General features: G+C 34.9%; 1 protein-coding gene across 1 annotated transcript in view; it reads left to right on the top strand.

Annotated features, from left to right (window-relative positions):
* Window positions 1-19779, top strand: part of LOC121419570 — a 66005-nt gene extending 46226 nt beyond the window's left edge. The window contains exons 6-14 of the mRNA XM_041614022.1: window positions 9881-10231; window positions 10547-10624; window positions 11340-11573; window positions 13183-13383; window positions 14024-14293; window positions 15375-15635; window positions 16124-16583; window positions 18654-18675; window positions 19310-19779. Of these exons, the coding sequence (XP_041469956.1) occupies window positions 9881-10231; window positions 10547-10624; window positions 11340-11573; window positions 13183-13383; window positions 14024-14293; window positions 15375-15635; window positions 16124-16583; window positions 18654-18675; window positions 19310-19666 (2234 nt within the window). The 3' untranslated portion in view covers window positions 19667-19779. The remainder of the gene's footprint in view (window positions 1-9880; window positions 10232-10546; window positions 10625-11339; window positions 11574-13182; window positions 13384-14023; window positions 14294-15374; window positions 15636-16123; window positions 16584-18653; window positions 18676-19309) is intronic.
* The last annotated feature ends 1658 nt before the right edge of the window (window positions 19780-21437 follow it).

The following is a 21437-nucleotide window of genomic DNA, read 5'->3' as shown; positions in this document are numbered from 1 at the left end:
TTTTGCTGTAGCACCTACCAAGACTTGAAATACCATCCCTCTTCCAATAGGAAATACTCCCAATATTCTTGGCTTCAAATCTTCACTTAAGACATACCCTTTCCCTCAATAATTAATTTCCCTTTTTATCTTGAATAATTGTGGTTATTATTGCAAAAGTTAAATTGTTATTCATACATTGTACGCGCTATGGTACTTTACGTTTTTAGCGACTCTAAATATTCATTATTATTATTATTATTTCAAAGAGAATTCAATGATCTTATGAACGATATCAACTATGCATTGTGATTGGACGTTGTGAGAAATTAATGGCCAAAATCAGAGTTCCAAACTTTTTTTGAGGGGTTTATAAATATATATATATGCTACGAAGCCCCAAACCGGACATTTTTGACAACGAACAAAAAATATTACGTACGTACGTAGTATTGTTACGTACGTAATAAATACTACGTACGTACGTAATAATACTACGTACGTATACGTGATAATATTTTTTTTTCGTTGTAAAAAATGTCCGGTTTGGGGCTTCGTAATATGCTGTGCGTCCTACAAAAAACGATATAGCGACGATTTATCATAATAACTTAATCACAAGTACATATTAAAGAAAAATGATCTACAATTGGTACATCCTCTTTTAACAAACAAGATATCCCATTCCTGAGTGAGTAAAAATAATATGAAGAAACAATATCAAAAAGTCATTTGGCGAGGGTATCAGAATCTCTAAAAGAAAATCACATGCCTAAAACCTCTACATCTGCTCCGTAATTTGAAAGGTCAATTCTTCAAAACAATGCTTGTAGTTTTTCATGAATTTCATAATTTCATTGGTTTCCCACCAAAGCTATTACACGATTAACAAAGACTTTATGCACGATTGATCGTCAACAAAACGGAGTGTCCAGTGAGTGTGAAAGCTATCCTGTACAACTTCTTCATTTTATGAAATTACGAAATTCAAACCATAATTCAAATAAACAAAACTTCATTTCTTGACCCTCTTCTACAATTGAGGTGTCAAATTAAAGAGCTGAAATTTGAAAAAAAAATCCTTTTTGAAACTCAGATACCTTCCGCCAAGTGACTATTTGGTGTCCTTTCTTCAAATTCATGCGTGAATTAGGAATACAGAAAAGTTATTTCAGTGAAAGAGGAAATTCGGAGCTGTACAATGATACATTTTACATGTTGTAGGTCATTTATATATATTATTTTCAGTTCAGTTCACTTCATTTTATTTCAAATTCCATATAAAAATAACATTAAGAAAATACATATATCTATACACAATAGAAACAAGGATTAAACAATAATTTGGTATACATGGTATATACGAATAATGTTAACATATTGCAATTTGCAGGAATTAGGGGAAAGCCAAAAAAGCCAGATGGCTTGTCGAGCAGTCTACCCTAGTAGGGGAAATAAATTATTGTCAATATTGAAATAAAACCAGATATAAAACTATATTGAAATTAAATTAACAGAAGAATAGGACAGATACCACACAACCCTATACAAAGTAGCATATCTAAAATATTCAGGATGTCAGCAAATATTTCTTAAGCTTCCTTTTAAATACGTTAAGTGTTTTACAAGATCGAATTTCAATTGAAAGACTATTCAAAACTTTTGGGGCACGATGTCGAAAAGATTGAAGTGTATAATTTTTTGCAACTGGGTATAAATGATAATTTTCCCTAGTTCTTGTGTTATATGTATGTATATTACAATTTTTATTTATCATACATGAAACTGTGCTAGGAAGAATATTATTTTCATTTTTGTCACCTGCGAAGCAAGTGAGACTATAGGCGCCGCTTTTCCGGCGGCGACGGCGGCGGCGGCGTCAACATCAAATCTTAACCTGAGGTTAAGTTTTTGAAATGACATCATAACTTAGAAAGTATATGGACCTAGTTCATGAAACTTGGCCATAAGGTTAATCAAGTATTACTGAACATCCTATTAGAGTTCCATGTCACATGACCAAGGTCAAAGGTCATTTAGGGTCAATGAACTTAGACCATGTTGGAGGAATCAACATCGAAATCTTAACCTGAGGTTAAGTTTTTGAAATGTCATCATAACTTAGAAAATATATAGACCTAGTTCATGAAACTTGGACATAAGGTTAATCAAGTATCACTGAACATCCTGCATGAGTTTCACGTCACATGACCAAGTTCAAAGGTCATTTAGGGTCAATGAACTTTGGCCGAATTGGGGATATCTGTTGAATTCCCATCATAACTTTGAAAGTTTATGGATCTGATTCATGAAACTTGGACATAATAGTAATCAAGCATCACTGAATATTTTGTGCAAGTTTCAGGTCTCATGATTAAGGTCAAAGGTCATTTAGGGTCAATGAACTTTGGCCGAATCGGGGGTATCTGTTGAATTACCATCATAACTTTGAATGTTTATTAGTCTAGTTCATTAAACTTGGACATATGAGTAATCAAATATCACTGAACATCCTGTACGCATTTCAGGTCACATGACCAAGGTCAAAGGTCAATGAACTTTGGCCGAATTTGGTGTATCTGTTGAATTACCATCGTAACTTTGAAAATTTATGGATCTGATTCATGAAACTTGTACATAAGAGTAATCAAGTATCACTGAACATCCTGTGCGAGTTTCAGGTCACATGATCAAGGTCAAAGGTCATGTAAGGTCAATGAACTTTGGCTATGTTGGGGTTTTTTGTTGAATAACCATCATATCTCTGTAAGTTTATTGGTCTCGTTCATAAAAAGTGGACATAAGAGTAACCATGTATCACTGAACATCTTGTGTGAGTTAGAGTAGTATTCAAAGTCAGCACTGCTGCTATATTGAACCGCGTGATGCAGGTGAGACGGCCAGAGGCATTCCACTTGTTAAATATAAGTATTGCACATGGGTAATCATTTAGATTAAATATATTAAGTACATTCAGTTGAATAAAAAGATCTTTTGTATGTGCCAAATAATGAGAATGAGTGCATATTCTGACTACTTTCTTTTGGAGAAGATATAATGGTTGTAGTTTTGAATGATAAGTATTAGCCCATACAATATTGCAATAGCTTAGGTAAGATAAGATTAATGTATTATATAAAGTCAAAAGAACTCGTTGAGGGAGAATCTGACGAAGTTTGCTGATAACGCCAACATATTTTGCTACCTTATTTGTAATAGTAGAAATATGAATACTCCATGATAATTTTTCATCTATTAAAACACCTAAAAACTTTGTATGATGGACACGTTCAATAATTTTATCATTCATTTTGATTTGAAAATTATCCAAAGATTGCTGTGGTGAATTTTTGAGTTGATATGAAAATATACATAATTAGATTTTCTGTATTCAATAAAAGTTTATTTGAAGAGAACCAGAGTGAGACTTTCTTCAGTTCAGTATTAAGTAAAGTACTTAATGAAGAAAATGAATCACTGGAGATTAAAATGTTGGTGTCATCAGCAAACAAAATAAACTTGAGTTTGTCTGTGCAATATGGTAAATCATTGATAAAAATTAAAAAATAACAGTGGGCCCAGAATGGACCCTTGGGGAACGCCACATGAAATTGAACGAGAGTCAGACACGGTTTCATTATACGATACATATTGGGATCTATCATACAAGTAATGTTTGAACCAAAGTAAAGAGGTACCTCTTACACCATAACATTGCAATTTATACAATAATATTTGAAAATCTATACAGTCGAAAGCTTTACTAAGATCAAGGTATATACCAATAGTAGTTAATTTTTTATCTAAGGCATCAATAATGTAATCATGTAATTTTATAACGGCAAAGTCAGTGGAGGAATTCTTCAAAAATCCAAATTGAGACTGGTTCAAGATATTAGTTTTACATAGGAAATCATACAGTCTGGAGTAAACTATTTCTTCAAGAATTTTAGAGAAAAATGGCAAAACAGATATTGGACGATAATTGGAGACATTATGTACATCATCTTTTTTATATATGGGCGTAACTCGAGCAATCTTTAAATTAGAAGGAACAATGCCTGAAGATAAAGACAAATTAAAAATATAACACAATGGTTTTAATATCAAGTATATAATTTTCTTTATGACAATAGGACTAATACCATCGATTCCACAAGAGGAAGTTGAATTTAAGTTCTTTACAACATCAAATATTTCGCTATCTGAAACAGGGTGAAGAAATAATGATTTATCACATGGTTCCGGAAGAAACTTTCTAAAAATATTTAAACCACCAAAGTTTGTAGAATTATTTGAAAGTAAACCAATTTTCACAAAAAAATCATTAAAACAATTGGCAATATTCTCATCACCATGGATTGAATCATTACCATTTATTATATAATCTGGTAACTTCTTTTTCTTTTGACCGAGTAACTCTCTAATAGCATTCCATGTTTTTTAATATTTCCATTGCATTCATCAAATTTGTTAACATAAAATTTCCTCCTAGCTTCTTTTAGTAATTGATTTAATTTGTTCCTGAGTATAACATGTTTCTTTTTATTATTTACAGATCTATTTTTACAATATTCTTTATAAAGTCTATGTTTTTTTCTAATCATTTTAAGTAGTGATGAAGCAATCCATGGTTTTTTTAGCTCTGTTTTTAGGTCTTGACTTTACATTTTTAAAAGTTGCATTATACAATAAAAGAAATTTGTTTAAGAAAATATCATATGCTTTGTTGGCATTGTCATAATCAAATAATACATTCCAATAAATATTTAATAGCTTTTCTTGAAATTCGTTTATAGTATTTTTATTAATGAGTCGTTTCACACAACCATCATTTTTAGTATTGAGGCTATATTCTTTGGTAATCTGAAAAACTGGTAGCCAGATGATATATCGCAATTTAGGTTATTGGTAAATATATTGTCTATAAGAGTGAGTATATGAGATGTTTGAAATTCTAGAAGGTTTGTCAATTAAAGGAAGAAAATCATTGGCATATAAGACATTGAGAAAATGGTTTGAACCCACACTGGTTTATTTGATAAGATCGATATTAAAATCTCCCATGATATAACAAGGTTTATTTTCACTATCAATTTTTTCTAAGCAGTTCTGAAATATGTCGTTAAAATGAGTAATGCTAGATTGTGGTTTTCTATAAATAATACCGACCAATATATTTTTTTTCTTTTTCAAATTAACTTCAATAAAAAGGGATTCATAATCATCTTCATTGGCAAGTATATCGTCTCTGATAGTAATATCTAACTTATCATCAACCATCAAGGCCACACCACCACCTCTTCCATGTTTACGGTCTTTATTGATAAAATTATAACCTGTGATATTAAACAAAATGAGAGTGCTATTATTGATCCAAATCTCAGAGAAACCATAAATAGTGAAACTCAAAGGTAATGTACTTATAAAGTCAGAAATAGCCTGAAAGTTTTTGGAGAGACTGCGTGAGTTAAAGTGTAACATACTAAAATGGTTATCAGAGCACTTATCCCTACAAAAGTCTTCAAATTCACTTTCGAGGTAGTATTTACAATTAAAATCAAGGTCATATTGCACATCAAACTCATCAAAATCATTGGAAAAGCTATTGTTTAAGTTATTCACATCATTGATATGTTGATGGTTTAATAAGGCTTTAGTATCATTGAAGAATAGTTTAAATTCGTTATCATCAATACTACTAAAAGGGAATACAGAATGTACACATCTTGAAAACGTACAATTGCATAATTCTACATCACTGAAAGTTGAGTCTTTACAAAAAGGACAATCTATGAGTGCTGCACAATTACAATCAACACAGAACATCAAGGAGATTAAAAAATGTACAAAAGGTTAAAAACGGCTAAAAGTTTGTGAGACAGTAGTAGTAGTAGGAGTACTTCATTTCATTCAAACTATATTTTATCAACGTCTGTTTTGGACTTTATGAGTATCTTCTGGCATCCTGGAGCTTTCCCTATGGCGAAGAGTCTACCATCAAGCGACCAATTTGACAGTGTTGCTACTTAGGGCATAGTTGAGAAGTTCTGCATTTGGTGCAGCGAGGTCCTCCATGATTGATTTCCCTGAGCCGGCAAGTTTACGACGTACACGCATAACTTCTGCACGCTTCCGATACGAGATGAATTTCACAATTATTGCACGGGGCTTGTTGTTTCTCGGTTTACCCACCCGATGACTTCTTTCAAGATCAGTTTTAGATAAATAAACTCCAATATGTGCGATGCTACTTGAATGACTAAGTCGACCGTATTTTCCCCTGCGATTTCCTGGATTCCAAAGAAACGTAAACAGTTTCTCCTTTCATATTGCTCCTGGTGGTTGAGACGATGTTGCAGACGCTCAATGTTGTTGTTTTGTTTCTCTACTTGGGATTGAAGATGTTGAATTTCCTTATCCTTACTCTTCAGTGTAGATTCCAGTTCCAAGATGCTTCCTTCCTGCTTTTCAAGGGTCTCCCTCATCTCAGACATATGTTTAGCCAATTGAGATTCAATGACACCTAGGAATCTAGGGTAATTTCCAATGTCCTTTATTATTGCAGATACTTTCTCTTTTCCTCTAGTTGCGTCAGCCATTGAAGATTAGTATAATAGTTGTTGATAAGAGAAAATGGATTGAACAGTAAAGATAGAAGACAAGATCAAAGGACAACGTTGTTCGAAAATTAATAGAGTTTGCATACAGTACGAATAGTAGATCTACTCACAAGTCACAACTGCATCAACAGAGTGAAGGTGTGGGACCGTAGAGAAGAAATGCAGAACTGGCTACGTGGCAAGAAACGAGGCAGATCTTGAATATAATGACTAAATCCAAAGCAGAATAGAAATATAAATGTACTCCTGAGAGATGGTTGTTAAATCTAAAGTTCACATATTAACATCTGGTATCGAAGTTGACGAAAGACGATAAAAAGATGAATATTTTCAGCAGGAAATGTAATAAAGTCAGTCCGTGACAAGAAGCCCCCTCCATTCCATTATTTGGGGTTAGGTTATAAAATATCAATGAATATCGCGATCGTTTTTTGTGGGACGCACTGTACATATAGCCGTGCAATGGTTTTTGTCTCACCTGCGAAGCAGAGTGAGCCTATAGGCGCCGCTTTTCCGACGGCGGCGGCGGCGTCAACATCAAATCTTAACCTGAGGTTAAGATTTTGAAATGACGTCATAACTTAAAAAGTATATGGACCTAGTTAATAAAACTTGGCCATAAGGTTAATCAAGTATTACTAAACATCCTATTAGAGTTTCATGTCACATGACCAAGGTCAAAGGTCATTTAAGGTCAATGAACTTAGACCATGTTGGAGGAATCAACATCGAAATCTTAACCTGAGGTTAAGTTTTTGAAATGTCATCATAACTTAGAAAATATATGGACCTAGTTCATGAAACTTGGACATAAGGTTAATCAAGTATCACTAAACATCCTGCATGAGTTTCACGTCACATGACCAAGGTCAAAGGTCATTTAGGGTCAATGAACTTTGGCCGAATTGGGGATATCTGTTGAATTCCCATCATAACTTTGACAGTTTATGGATCTGATTCATGAAACGTGTACATTATAGTAATCAAGCATCACTAAACATTTTGTGCAAGTTTCAGGTCTCATGATTAAGTTCAAAGGTCATTTAGGGTCAATGAACTTTGGCCGAATCGGGGGTATCTGTTGAATTACCATCATAACTTTGAAAGTTTATTGGTCTAGTTCATTAAACTTGGACATTAGAGTAATCAAGTATCACTCAACATCCTATGCGCGTTTCAGGTCACATGACCAAGGTCAAAGGTCAATGAACTTTGGCCGAATTGGGTGTATCTGTTGAATTACCATCATAACTTTGACAGTTTATGGATCTGATTCATGAAACTTGTACATAACAGTAATCAAATATCACTGAACATCCTGTGCGAGTTTCAGGTCACATGATCAAGGTCAAAGGTCATTTAAGGTCAATGAACTTTGGCCATGTTGGTTTTTGTTTGTTGAATAACCATCATATCTCTGTAAGTTTATTGGTCTAGTTCATAAAAAGTGGACATAAGAATAACCATGCATCACTGAACATCTTGTGCGAGTTAGAGTAGTATTCAAAGTCAGCACTGCTGCTATATTGAACCGCATGATGCACGTGAGACGGCCAGAGGCATTGCACTTGTTAAAATTTGGGGGGGGGGGGGGACTGACCATGCAAAAAATGACAATCATATTGTAATTTTTTCGTTTTTGTACACGGTTTTGGAAAAAAGTGAGGGAGCTCAAGCAAAATTGCCCCCCGATTCCGCGACCCCTGATATATATAGTGCAAAAACATACCTTGGAAACTGTACAGGGTTACTCCCATTTTAAATGATGTGTTCTAAAACGTGTGTTTTAAAACGCGTTTTAAAACACCCATTTTTTTTTACAAAAAATGTGTATTGAACAACCGCATAGGCTTGTGTGTTGTAAATTTGCATGGATGTGATTTTAGATGAATTTTCTTAATACTTTTATTTCTGAAGTGTTTTACTATTTTCTTCTAATTAAATCTCTTTCTCAACACCACTACCTTTCTCATCTTTTTCTTTCCCCCTTTATTCTCCCTTTCTCCATTGCTTTGTCACGTTCCTTTCTTCCCATTTCAATTGTGCACATACATCCAATAGAATATCCTCATTTCAGCATCATATCTGAGTGTTGTGCTCACCTTTTGGACAGGGAAAGAAACACTATTTTGAATAAGCTCAAATATATAGTAGTACTTGAATGAAATGGAAGTGGTGCACAAGCATTATAATATTTTACAAATAGTAAAACCGACATCGCACTCTGGAGGTACACACGAAAGCAGGTGAAACTTTGCACTTTGTAAAGATGAAGAAAAGTACTTTAAACAGTATATAAAGATAATCAGCTAGCAAACCTTAACCCTAACAATCCCATGGGACCTCAATGGCCCCCTCAAAAATTTCTATGATGAATCTTGACAGGGCCACGCCATGTCGTTCAAGACTATTTTGGGATGCATGCATGCATGGGTATGCGATTATGATATTACACAAGTGCGTGTCAGATCCTGAATTGCTCAAAAACGTGATTCTTGTATAACGCCAATTGTAAGTTCTCTCCAAAATGTGTATCATTACTTACACTTTTTGTTGATTAGAATTATTACCAATAATTTTCATTAAAAAAGAAGCCAATCTTATACTGATTTTTTTCTTATATGCATTTGATCATAATATCTCAATTAAAAAAATAAAGCAGTTCAGTGGCTTTATTTATAGATTTTTAGGAAATTGGCATAATTGATTCAAATGAAATAAAGCATTTATTGTTTTAATGAAATTAGGCTTTGAAACCCCATAGATTACAGTATGTCATTTTCTTCCATTGTGCAAATTCTTCTCGCCCCCCCCCCCCCCCCCCCCCCCTAGATTGACAAGACTCAAAATACCCCGGGACTACATGCATATGTACATGTATGGGGAATAAACTTATAGAATAGCAAACCTTGGTGGGTTATTTAGGCATTTAACTTCCATGATTTAGTAATTCTTCAGGAAATATGACTTTTTCTGTTGGAAATTCAGTGACAAAAATTTTAGTCATCTCTTAATTACTACAAAAACGTATTTAAAACATCAACAGATTAAATCAGACTGCATAGTTTAATTGATTTACAGAAAATTGCATTATTCATGGGAAAACAAGTTTAGAAATGATTTAAAACAAAAAACTTTTTTAATGAATAAAAAAGTTTTTTCATAACCATGATTGGAAGCTTCACTACCCGAGGGTTCACGCGTACATGCGATCGTCAGGCGGTGTACATGTCTATCCCTCCATTTTTTTCAGTGTCAATCATGTTGTGCATTGCCAGGTATATTTAATCTAACCCCTCCCATCCTCAGTAGTATAGATCAAAATTGTGTATTGACTTCTCTTCTTATAGATCTTGAAGTGCCCGAATATCTTCAGCAAGAGATAACCCCTTCTGAGATTCAGGAGTGTGCCCACAGACTCACAGAAAGGCATGTTAGGAGGTTGGCTACGGCTGTTAAGATAAAGGATGAAACAAAAATCTCCACAATCATCGAAGAAAATAAGGATGTGCTGTGGGTCGTTGAACAGATGATAAATGATTGGTTGATGGGACAAGAATGTGGCAACTATGAGAAGAGATGCAAGCTGGATGATGCCATGATTGAGATTGGTCGCCATGATATGACCGGTATCGTATTGATATCAATTTTTTTTGTAATAAAAATGCTTTATGACCAGTGGGTTATTTTTTTTCGTAAAGCTGTTTACAGAAACCCTTACGACTGTGGATCATTTCTTGTATCAGATAATGTACATGGCATTTTTTTATTTTGATTAAAATCGTTACCGCATGGAAATCGATTTGGTTGGTCAGTTTTGTTCCAGTGAATCTTTCGCGTTCTTCCCGTCTGCGACGTAACGTCCCCGTAATACCAATGTTAAAACTTTTCGAAAGCATTATTCAAGAATTGCTGGGATATACTTTTCTATTCGTCTCTATCAGATTCATTTGGGACAGCGAGCCACAGAGTCCAATCAGGGGATGATCATAAAAGGGAACATTCTTATGCAAAGTATTTCGGTGAGTGTTATTCCATGTGGATATTTATGGAGAGTGAGTGACTTTTTAACAAACCCTATGGTTATCTAATTTTGCGCATGGTCGAATATCTGTTTATCTAATTAATATCTTGAAAAACTGATGTCACCAACAGAAAAAGCGACCAAAAATTACACAGTATTGTAATTTTCATGAAGGTAAGGTCTCAAATAGTGAAAATATTGGCAAAACATTGATGAATTTTGTTACCTTTTTGTTCCGCTCCGTGAAAATCCAATCTTCTCGACAGACATCAAGAAATCGCCAGTTTGCAAGCAGTGGTCTCCAAATAAGTAATTGTGATACCAACCGAATGTATTTAACCTCCATCTGATATCATTATCTTACCTTTATCTGATTGATATCTTGTCTAAATCTTTGCAAAACGATTGTGCGCTGATTAAGGTCACACCTTTTTTATGATACATTTTCACCCGAGCGCGCATTAGTCGATCGCCATGAAATTTTGAGATCGCGATAATAGCGAAACCCTTGACCTACTTTATAATTCCGTCAAGCCTTCCGTCTGGTATCGATGATGTTCATCAATTTTGTATGAGCTGTGAGAATTTTTTGTTTGAAAATCAACTTCATGGTAATTTTGAAAATATGCGCAAATTATGGTCACTCCATACCATCTGCAAAATAAAGTTTAAGTACTGTTATATCCAATATTTTATTTTTATGTAACCCACAGATTGCAGCAGTTTATTTGATGACGACATTGAATCTTTGCTGAGGTATCTTCCTTCAGGCGCGATACCAATGTTTCTCGAGAAACTGGGGATTTCACGATCACAAGGAGACGACGATATCGGAGAAAAGCTGCGATGCTGGAGAGATCAAAGGATAGGGAAACCCAAAGGATGTTCCCTACAAGAAACAACTGCAATCCTTATAGAATCCCTGCAGGAGACAAACAACAATTACGGTAATTGTCTCAGAACTGAATATGTAAAACCTAACGGAATCAAGTCTTAACTGAGAGTTCAAATTATTTTCAAGAAATAATTTAGGAAATTAATCGTGCGTAGTAGATATTGCTTCATGCCATGGGGGTGGTGTTATTTCATAGTCACTTATTACATTCCAATCTCGGATATGCAAAGGAGAATAGTTTCACATTTCTGAAAGGAATTACACTAGATCAAAATTTGATATTCTTTGTGGCTTTGATTTTTATAAAATCTTGACGAAAAGCGTGATATAAAAATTGATATCCTACATTTTATTTTATTTGTTTCTCAAAAATGTTCTTCTTTGGCTTTTAGCCGATTGTTTTAATTGTCAATGCTATTTATATCGCAATTCTATTGCGAATACATACATCATGAAATGCATTATGTATGAAAAGTAGCAAAAAAAAACACGTGCCTTTGGTTATGTTAAGTTGGTGACAGAACCTTCTCAGCTCCTTTTTTGACCCTAAATAGACTGCTGGGCTATTTCGACGCCTAAGAAGACGGCGGGGGGAGGGCTGATTCAGCCCCCCCCCCTTATGATTTCGGCCGCCTATTGCGCGATCGCAACGAAAATGGGCATGCGCTTTACCCATGCCATTATCTACAAAACTGTAATATCAAATTCTTCAAAAATGTCATTGCTCATTAATTATGCTAACTTATGCGTAAAATCATAAGTTTGCTCTAATTAATAAAATAATGCCCTTAATATGCTGATTTTTTTACATACTCTAGATAGGCATCTGATCAAATTTAAAAATTTAATTTTTTTTTAATTCACATTTATTTTCTCATGTATTCTATTGTTTTGTAAACTTTTTATTTTTTATTGATTTTTTTCAATGTAAATTGTCAGGGACTTTATTTTGACCATAAAAAATATAAAATTAACTTAATTTAAGATGTAAAAGGAAAAATGATTATACATTTATGAATTTCGGCTAAAAACATTATTTGCATTGGATTTGTACACAAATATACGTTATTGAGTAATTTTGGGTCTGTATGCACTTACAAAATGTTGCGTAATTTCGGAACCACGTACCTGGGCGTCACAATTTTGGTCTCAAAAGTTGCGCGAGACTTGAAAGTAAAATGTCAGTGAGCGACGTGGTCAAAGAATTTCAAGCGGCGGATTTATCGTGAAAAATGTCGAGGGGGAGGGGGCTGAATCAGCCCCGAGTCTTCTTAGAGTTAACCCAACGCTCAAAATCGGTAACTAGACTAAGCCCTTCCATCATGTCCATGAGAACATTTCACTTTCTGAGAGCATACAGTCTGTAAAAATATTTACTATACATCCTTCATTACCATCTTACCCTATACGGCTGGGAAACAAGTTAGATTACCAAGGTATATCAATATTGCATTTTTATAAGAGCATTATCAATCCCTGTTATACATCGTTATAAACATGAACTGCAAGTCGTTGCCGTTGTAAGAGTACTGTTATCAGATAACTTATTAGTATCATTATTACGGACTATAAAAAGATAAATTTATTATCTTATTATATATTTTACCATATGTTTCAGGAGTTTTGTATAAAATATTTTGATTTTTAAAATTGTTTGAAAGTGTTGTCCTTGACCGATGATGATCTGGAAAACATAGCTGAAAGCATGACCTCTCCAAAGCAGATGGAAGTACTCGCATCAAAGCTGAAGATAAGATCAGAGGGGCCGCCACTAGAAACCCTGAAAAACTGGATGGTTGGGTCTAAGAAGGACAATCGTCGTGACATTTTGTGGAAAGCGCTCACTTCGAGTGAATTATCAGGTTTGTCTACCAAAACAGAGATACAATGTTGCAAGGAAAGCCATTATTGATCACGAAAGTATTACTCGGCATTCAGTATTTGCTATTAGAAACGAATTACTACGACAATCATAAGAGATGCAGACTCAAGCGATCTCCTCGTAGGAATGCTTTGCTTATTTATTTCCTCGCTCCCTTACTTTCTAAAGCTTGGATGAAGTATGAATTAAATTGTATATTAGATTACAAGCACCAAGGCTGCATACTGAGGGGGGGGGGGGGCAGGAAATTTATCTCTTTTAAATTCTTCCAGGTCTCTAATTTTTACCTGCATATACAATGAACATGGATATTAGGTGTAAGGGAAAATTAAGAAAAAGGTGTTTGAGATGGTTTAAGCAGAGCAATCATTGCAATCTTGAGTATTAACTTGTTTTTTTTTATGGAGTTACATGTAAACAAATTCAATTTAGTGTAACTGCGGAATACTATAGTGCTATTAGTTGACTAATATTTTACAAAGTTGTATTACATTGCCTATAGGATGTATAGAATTCAAAAGGGATGGATGAAATAAAATTAAAACCTCACTTAATTTCAAAAGCCTTATTTTTTCACAAATTGCAAAGAGGCTTTTCATGAAATGCATTTCTTTTTCTAGGATGTATCGTTCAAGAACTTCATGCAGAACACGTTTACCAACCGGAGATTTTAAGGTTAGCTAGGAACATGTTTTTAAGTGACGTTCTACCACTAGCGAACTTACTCGACATGAATATCAACAGACGGGATTCCCAGTTGAAAGGAACTGCTAAGTTGTTTCTGCAACTGTTAAAGAAATCGCATAAATTAGACTCAGTTCGTCGTCGTGACTTCTCTATTGCCATTAGAAACCTAGGCTGTCTGGATATTGCACGATCTGCATATTTTGGTAAGGAATATTGAAAGTTTGTAAACCTCTATGTCGATATTCAAAGAAGAAAAAAAGGAGAAATATTTCTGTTCTCCAAAGTAACTGTGTACAGACGCATATAAATGGAAAATGTTACATTTACGGGGTAGCGTTTGGTATACAAATAATGTTTATTAGTGAAATGGACAGAATACTTCATGAGGTGAAATATGAAATGATCCATTCAACCAGGCGTAGACGAGTTGAATGGATCATTCATTTCATCTTTCACCGAATGAAGTATTCTGTCTTTTGCACGAATGAAAAGAACATTCATTACTTGGTTTATATGACAGTGACTGAATTATATTCTTTTTCATGTGAAATTATGCAAAACATGCAAAATATGCTTATGCAGCATGTGCAGTGCGATCTCGGTCTGTTGTTTATCGCGTACATACAACATGCATTGGTGGCTCGGTGCGCGCGTGCAATGGACAAAATCGTATGGATCCAAACTTGCACTGTTAATGACGTCGTTGTAAAATGTGCTGAATGATCGACATCGAACAACCAATCAAATGACAAGGATCTATCTAGGATAACAGAGAATATATCGAACCCTATCTATAGTGCTGTGCATGAGGATCAGAATAATAGAAAGTTCCCTAAAAGAATTCTGATGATCCTTTAAAGTTAGTTTTTGCGGGAAATTGCCTTTTAAAGGGTAGGGAGGACAGAAAATTGTGCCCCTTTTGAAGATGACATTGAGGTAGTCCAGATGACTCATCCACACGTTACGTTCCATTCACTGAAAGCTAACCAGTCACACTAAACTTATCCACTGGTCGTGTGATCCCCAATTTACTCTAGGAGAAATTCATAAAAGAACTCGGAAACAAAAGGCGACCTCAAGCGATCGCACAATTATTGGCAAAGCTTCTGCAAAATCTTTTGCGCCCTTCTGTCGCATAAATTTCGAATGTTTGATTTTTTTTCAACATTTGTGTCCTTGAAAATCTTCACAAAATGTTCGCAAACACAGTGAAAACTGCGCGTGTCTTCTCCTGATCGTCCTGATAAAGTTTTTTTATAGTTTGATGCATATGATTATACACAGGTTATGACGCAAGCCTTAGTGAACTGTGCAACATGGTATCAGGGCTGTTGGAAGATGAAATTGTGAAGTTGATGGACAATCTGGAATTAGAGAGAGATGCTCTCTCAGTATGTAAAGGAACAACAGGAGAATACGATATCGTCAGACTCATGGAGATCTGGAAAAGACAACATAGTTCAGGACCATTCCACTACAGATTAAAGTTAGCATTTGGTCTACGTGCTGCTGGAAAAACCGAGATTGCCAGAAAGATTATTGCAGGTACGCAACTATATGATTATATATACTATTAGCAAATAAAACATTTGATATGTAGGGAAGAACTTGTTTTCATAATGAATAATTTTTTTCTGTTTAATTTACTTAAGTTTAAAAGAAATAAATAGGGCAAAAATTTTGCTATATATTGTCATGATAACCAAAAAGTAATAATCATAATCGGTGTCTTACAAAATAAAGGAAATCACCTTTTGTATGACCCATATTTCAGTCTGCAAATTCACCCCCACACACACACAGACACCCACTTTGAGGCTGCAATTCAAGTAGGTCTATCTTTTTAACCTAATTCATCCATACCGTCATACCACATGATAAAAGAAGATATCCGAATGTGCTTACTACTGAAACTTGTGTGTATCCTAATGTATGATTTATTCTATAATGTTACACAGAATGTCCCCCACATTGATGGCTTGTGTCTTGTTACTTATACCTCTTTTCCTGTGTCTTTCGTTTTGTATGGATAGGTGACTATGGCACGGTGGCAGTCAATCCTGATGTGGTGAAAAGCATATGCAACGGAATGGGCAATGGTCAACTGGAAAGGCTTGCGGAACACCTTGGATTAAACGCCAACGGAAATAACCCTGGTGATACTTCAGCTCTTGTTATCCAGTGGGCAGCAGGGTGGTACAAGATCAAGAAAAAATTGTTCGAGGTGAAATCTCGTAAAGAATACATTGATAATCTCTACAAGGCAGGATTTGTCAAATTTGCTGAAGAACTAATGCTCCTTGAGGTCTCTAGATTGCGTCCCATCAAGCAAGTTGTAGACGAACCTTGTGAAAGTGAAAATCAAGAAACATCTGAACAAAATGAATCTAAGAACAATTCACCAATCGAGGAATGTAACGAGGCAACTGTTTTCCCCCCAAGTACGGATGGTCAAGACCCACCAAGCAACAATGAGAATCAAGACACGCAACTGTAGGAATATGCCTGACCTGTTGGAGAGTTCCTTAAAGTTGTTTTCCGGAGTGAAAAGACATTTGGGAAAGATACTTCTCTGTAAGATATTAATCTAATTGTTGTAACAAAGACGCCGCTGAGATGGTTAGTAATCCTATGAGAAAGGGTTGCCATAGCTACCGAAGGAGAATATGATAAAGGTATATACTATACCTTGGCTATGATACTCGATGGTGAATTAGTTCAAATGATACAAGGATTTCCCCCGTTTTCAATGTCAGTTTTAATAAGAATTTATTTTTTGTAACATCTTTCTTTTTGTGACGCACTGTAACTCGATTGAAGGAATAATAATTGAGTAGTGTGAATATAATTATATAGATCGAGCCTTCAAACAGTTAGTTTTGATAAGAATTTATTTTGTGTAGCATCTTTCTTTTTGTGACGCACTGTAACTCGATTGACGGAATAATAGTTGAGTAGTGTGCATATAATTATATAGATCGAGCCTTCAAATAGTTAGTTATATATATAAAATTGTTTGATGAAGGCCCAGTGGTCAGAAATTGTGTCTACAATGTCAGTACAACTATTGAATTCGTCATTACTAGGGTGGTATTCTGGGGGGAGAAATTGCCATTAATTTTGTAACTGTCTTCGAAATGTGACACTGCTATGATTGTCACAAATTGGTATTCTGAACAATGTTTTTTCTTTGTCATACCTCTGAGAAAGAGAATATCGGGAAAAGACAATGTTCCGAATACCGTCCCTGAATATCAAATCACTAAGTTTTCATGTCTGAAGAATTATTGGAGTTATGATAACAAGACATTTTACGTCATTTTTGATGCTCTCTGTTCTTCATGTTGTATATGAATTCATAATTTTTATGTAAGATATTAATTTTTTGCAAACATGTATACAAGAGTCTTTCTTGACTTTTTATCCAATTTGACTTATTTGTACATTCGCGTTAATTGACTTTCCATTATGTCCTTTTCTAGAAGTAGTTTGTTTTGAAATTACACGATCTGCAATTTGCCCCTGTACTTTTAGCTGTGAAAAACATGGAAATCGGCTTTTGGTGGTTTTTGAAATGTATATGCTCATTTAACTTCTAACAAAATATTTAATCATGACTTTTCAAAAAAATATGTCTGTAGATATAATCTATCCTTTAACGATAAATGGTTTATACGAGATCCAGACTGAAGGATAACATTACTACAATGTTTATTCCAGGATATATTGAAATAGGATTAATTCCTAATCCACCTGTCATTTTAAGTCAGAGCCCACCGCTTTGATACCACCTTTTGCTATTTGTTTGTATATAGCACAAAATAGTACAGCACCTTAAATATCACCGTTTGCTCGCAGAATATGGTAATAATATCAGAAGTTAATTGTTCTTTTGTGGGGCCGCTTTTCCGACGCGGTGTCAACATTAAATCTTAACCGATTTTTTTTTTTTTAATTTCTTCATAATTTAAAAAGTTTATGAACCTAGTTCATCAAACGTGAACGTAAAGGTGGCAATAAAGCATCACTTTACACCCTGTTTGAGTTTCAGATCACATGACCAAGGTCAAAGGTCATTTAAGGTCAATAAACTTTGACCATGTTGGGGGTGTTTGTTGAATTACCATCATAACTCTGAACGTTTTTTAACCTAGTTCATAAAATTTGGACATAAAATTAATCAGTTATCAGTGAACATCTTGTGCGAAGTTCAAATAACATGACCAAGGTCAAAGGTCATTTAACGTCAATTTACTTTGGCCAAGTTTGGGGTATTTATTGAATTACCATCATAACTCTGAAAGAGTACTGGCCTAGTTTTTAAAACTTGGACATAAGAGTAATCAAGTATCACTGAACATCCTGTACGACTTTCAAGTCACATGACCAAGGTCAAAGGGCATAAGGTCCATGAGCTTTGGCAATGTTGGGGTAACTGTTAAAAGGCCATCATAACTTTGAAAGTTTATGAAATATAATGGACATAGGCGTAATCGAGTATCACATAATCAAGGACTCAATGAACAAATTATTATATTATATTACTTGCTCTTTTCAATGCAGCACTGCTGCTATATTGAATTGCGTAATGCTGGCGAGACTGCCAAAAGCGCTCCACTTGTTCTTTTATTCTGTACATTGTAATTCCCTTTTAAATCATTTCCATGAAGAGATGAAGAGTGCTATGGACATGTATATCATACATTTCTTATTATTCAAAGTTGAATTGGTAGAATGACTTTTCCAAATTATACAAAGTGCGACTATTTTCATCTTGGTCTGGGCCCGAGCTGCCGCTTACAGGTCTGGCGTTCATTGTATTCAAGGCATTTGTTCCTGCCAAATAGGGCCTTACCATTCAACTCACCTGGGTCGAGTGCAGCACAATGTTGATAATGGAGCTCAAAAGAGCAATGACGTAATATTACCGTGTTTCGTTGTGTCTTGCCTGTTTGCTGCTGTTGCCTTTGGGATGAGGGCAGTGTGTTTTGGTCTGTTTTAATTATTTAGTGAATAATTGTCATTATCATGATATTATTTGTGATTTATTGTTGTTTCTTTTTTGCCATCATCATTTTTATTATTGCTCTAATGTAAAACAAAGAGGCTGTTGGATGTAGCAAGTAGGCTCACACTTCTTCTAATAAACAAACTTTCAACCTGGGGGGGGAGGTGTCTTCAGCAAGGCTCTTAAGACACAAATATGAAAACAATAATAGGCAACAGGGTGGTTCAGCAAGTTTGGCAGTTTTTCACTTCTCGAATCCATCAAGGGTACGTTCTCGAACGAGGAGAAATCTCGTAAAAAGGAAATCGACAATCTTTACAAGGCAGGATTTGGCAGACTTGCTGAAGAACTAATGCTTCTTGAGGTCTCTAGATTACGTTTCGTAAAGCAAGGGGAGATGGCATTATCCGATGATTTCGTAGATGAACCTTGCGTAAGTCAAAAGCAAGAAACATCTGAACAAATTGAATCTGAGAACAATCTACCAAGCGAAGTATGTTCCGAGGACTCAAGTACGGGTGTTCAAGGGACATCATACAACGTTGAGAATGAAGAAAAGCAAATTTAGGGATGTGGCTGAACTCTCGGAGGGCTCCTTAAGTTGTACCTAGGGGTGAAAAGACATTTTTTTCCAAATTTTTATCTTATTGCTGTGACAAAGACGCAAGTGAGATAGTCATCTATCCTGGGTCAATCTCAAAAAAAAATGTTACAATTCACAAAAACGTGTCTCGACTATCTTATGCCCGCTAGTTTCACAACCCTGAACATTTTCTACAAAAATATTATCAACAAAATGACAATAATAGTCTACCTCCACAAACCATATGCGACCAGTGACTAGTAAAGCTCTAAATTTATTACACAGGCCTTTTATTTTTGCTTTTTGTTAGAATATACACTGTCTCGGGTCAGTTTTTTATTTTACTATCATTCTCTTTTATATGTACTCTGTATTTCTTTCCTACATCACTGTCTGGTGAGGGCAGCATGGTGTATACGTCTGACAAACTGGGCTTATCCTAGTATTTGATGATCACTTTGTGATTAATTTCACTTTTAACTTTGTCCTCAATTCATTTTAACCTCCGTAACGAATACTGCCACAAGTTTTTTCTCCCTTTTAAACTGAATGATATTACATGATAATGTGTCTGCAAGTAGAGTGATATTCATTAATAAATAATTGATAGGGAAGTATCTTATGTCTTTCCTGTATTACATGAAAATAAAGGACTATTCTTAAAAAATGAAATGTATGACTAAACAGGTTTAACATCCGTAACGCAACTTAAGAAAATATGCACTTTGGCAGTTCTGTTAAGGATTCAGTATTATATAGGATAAGAGACACCTTTCATAATAAATACAGTTTTCAAAGGTAGGGCTGCTAAATAAGGTCCACGTTGGACCACAAAGCACAAAGACATTAACTTCCGTAACGCATTAACTTCCGTAACATTTTTTCTTGAATACGCTACAAATTTGTGCCAATGGTAAACTATATTTGGATTCCTAGCATTGGTCATGCATTGCTAAGGATCTCAGCTTATGGATGAAAATTATTTTAAGGTTGCCTCATTCAAATTATGAACATTAAAGTGAACGAAAGATGTGCCATGATTTTTATGGTACTTTTTGTTATATGTTATTTGGTAAAGTCCTGCTTATGAAAACAATATTGAATAGTTTTTCCATCTTGCAAACATTTTTGCTTCAGAAAATGAAATTGTTGATACCACACTAAAACCAAATTGTGTGCATTTCAATTTCAATCATTTCAAAAGTGATTTAATCGAGTAAAATAAGTGGGCCATGCTAACGATTAACCTCCGTAACGATGATATACAGTGCTCGACTTAATCCGGTCAGTACTTCAAATTGACGCAACATCGACTTGCCCCTTTTCTGTTGCCACTTTCTCATACATGGTACTTTCACAATATGCATCTTTCAACCCATTCCGTAGACTTCATTTTTACGATTTTTTTTCCCCCATCAATTGGTTCATTTTTCTGAGAATGACCCTCCTATGGAAAGGGGTTATGTAAGCTGCCGAAAAAGAATGGACTACATGTGAATAAAACCACTGAGGTAGCTGTTATATCTTGGCTGTGAAAGTGATGGTGAAAAGAAATTAACAAGTATTTTCCCTTTTTTCAAAGTATATTTTTACCAGGATTCCTTTTTTTTGTAAAATTTTTGTTTTCTGTGACGCACGGTAACTCGACTGACAGAATAATAAAAAATGAGTAGCGTGCATGTAATAAGATTGGTCGAGGCTTCAAGCAGTTAGTCATGAAAATTGGACTTTGATAAGGCCTAATTGTCTGAAATTA

This window comes from Lytechinus variegatus, chromosome 8, assembly GCF_018143015.1.
Source record: "Lytechinus variegatus isolate NC3 chromosome 8, Lvar_3.0, whole genome shotgun sequence".
NCBI lineage: Eukaryota > Metazoa > Echinodermata > Echinoidea > Temnopleuroida > Toxopneustidae > Lytechinus > Lytechinus variegatus.
Note: the sequence above shows the minus strand (reverse complement) of the source record. Positions and strands in the feature narration are given on the sequence as shown.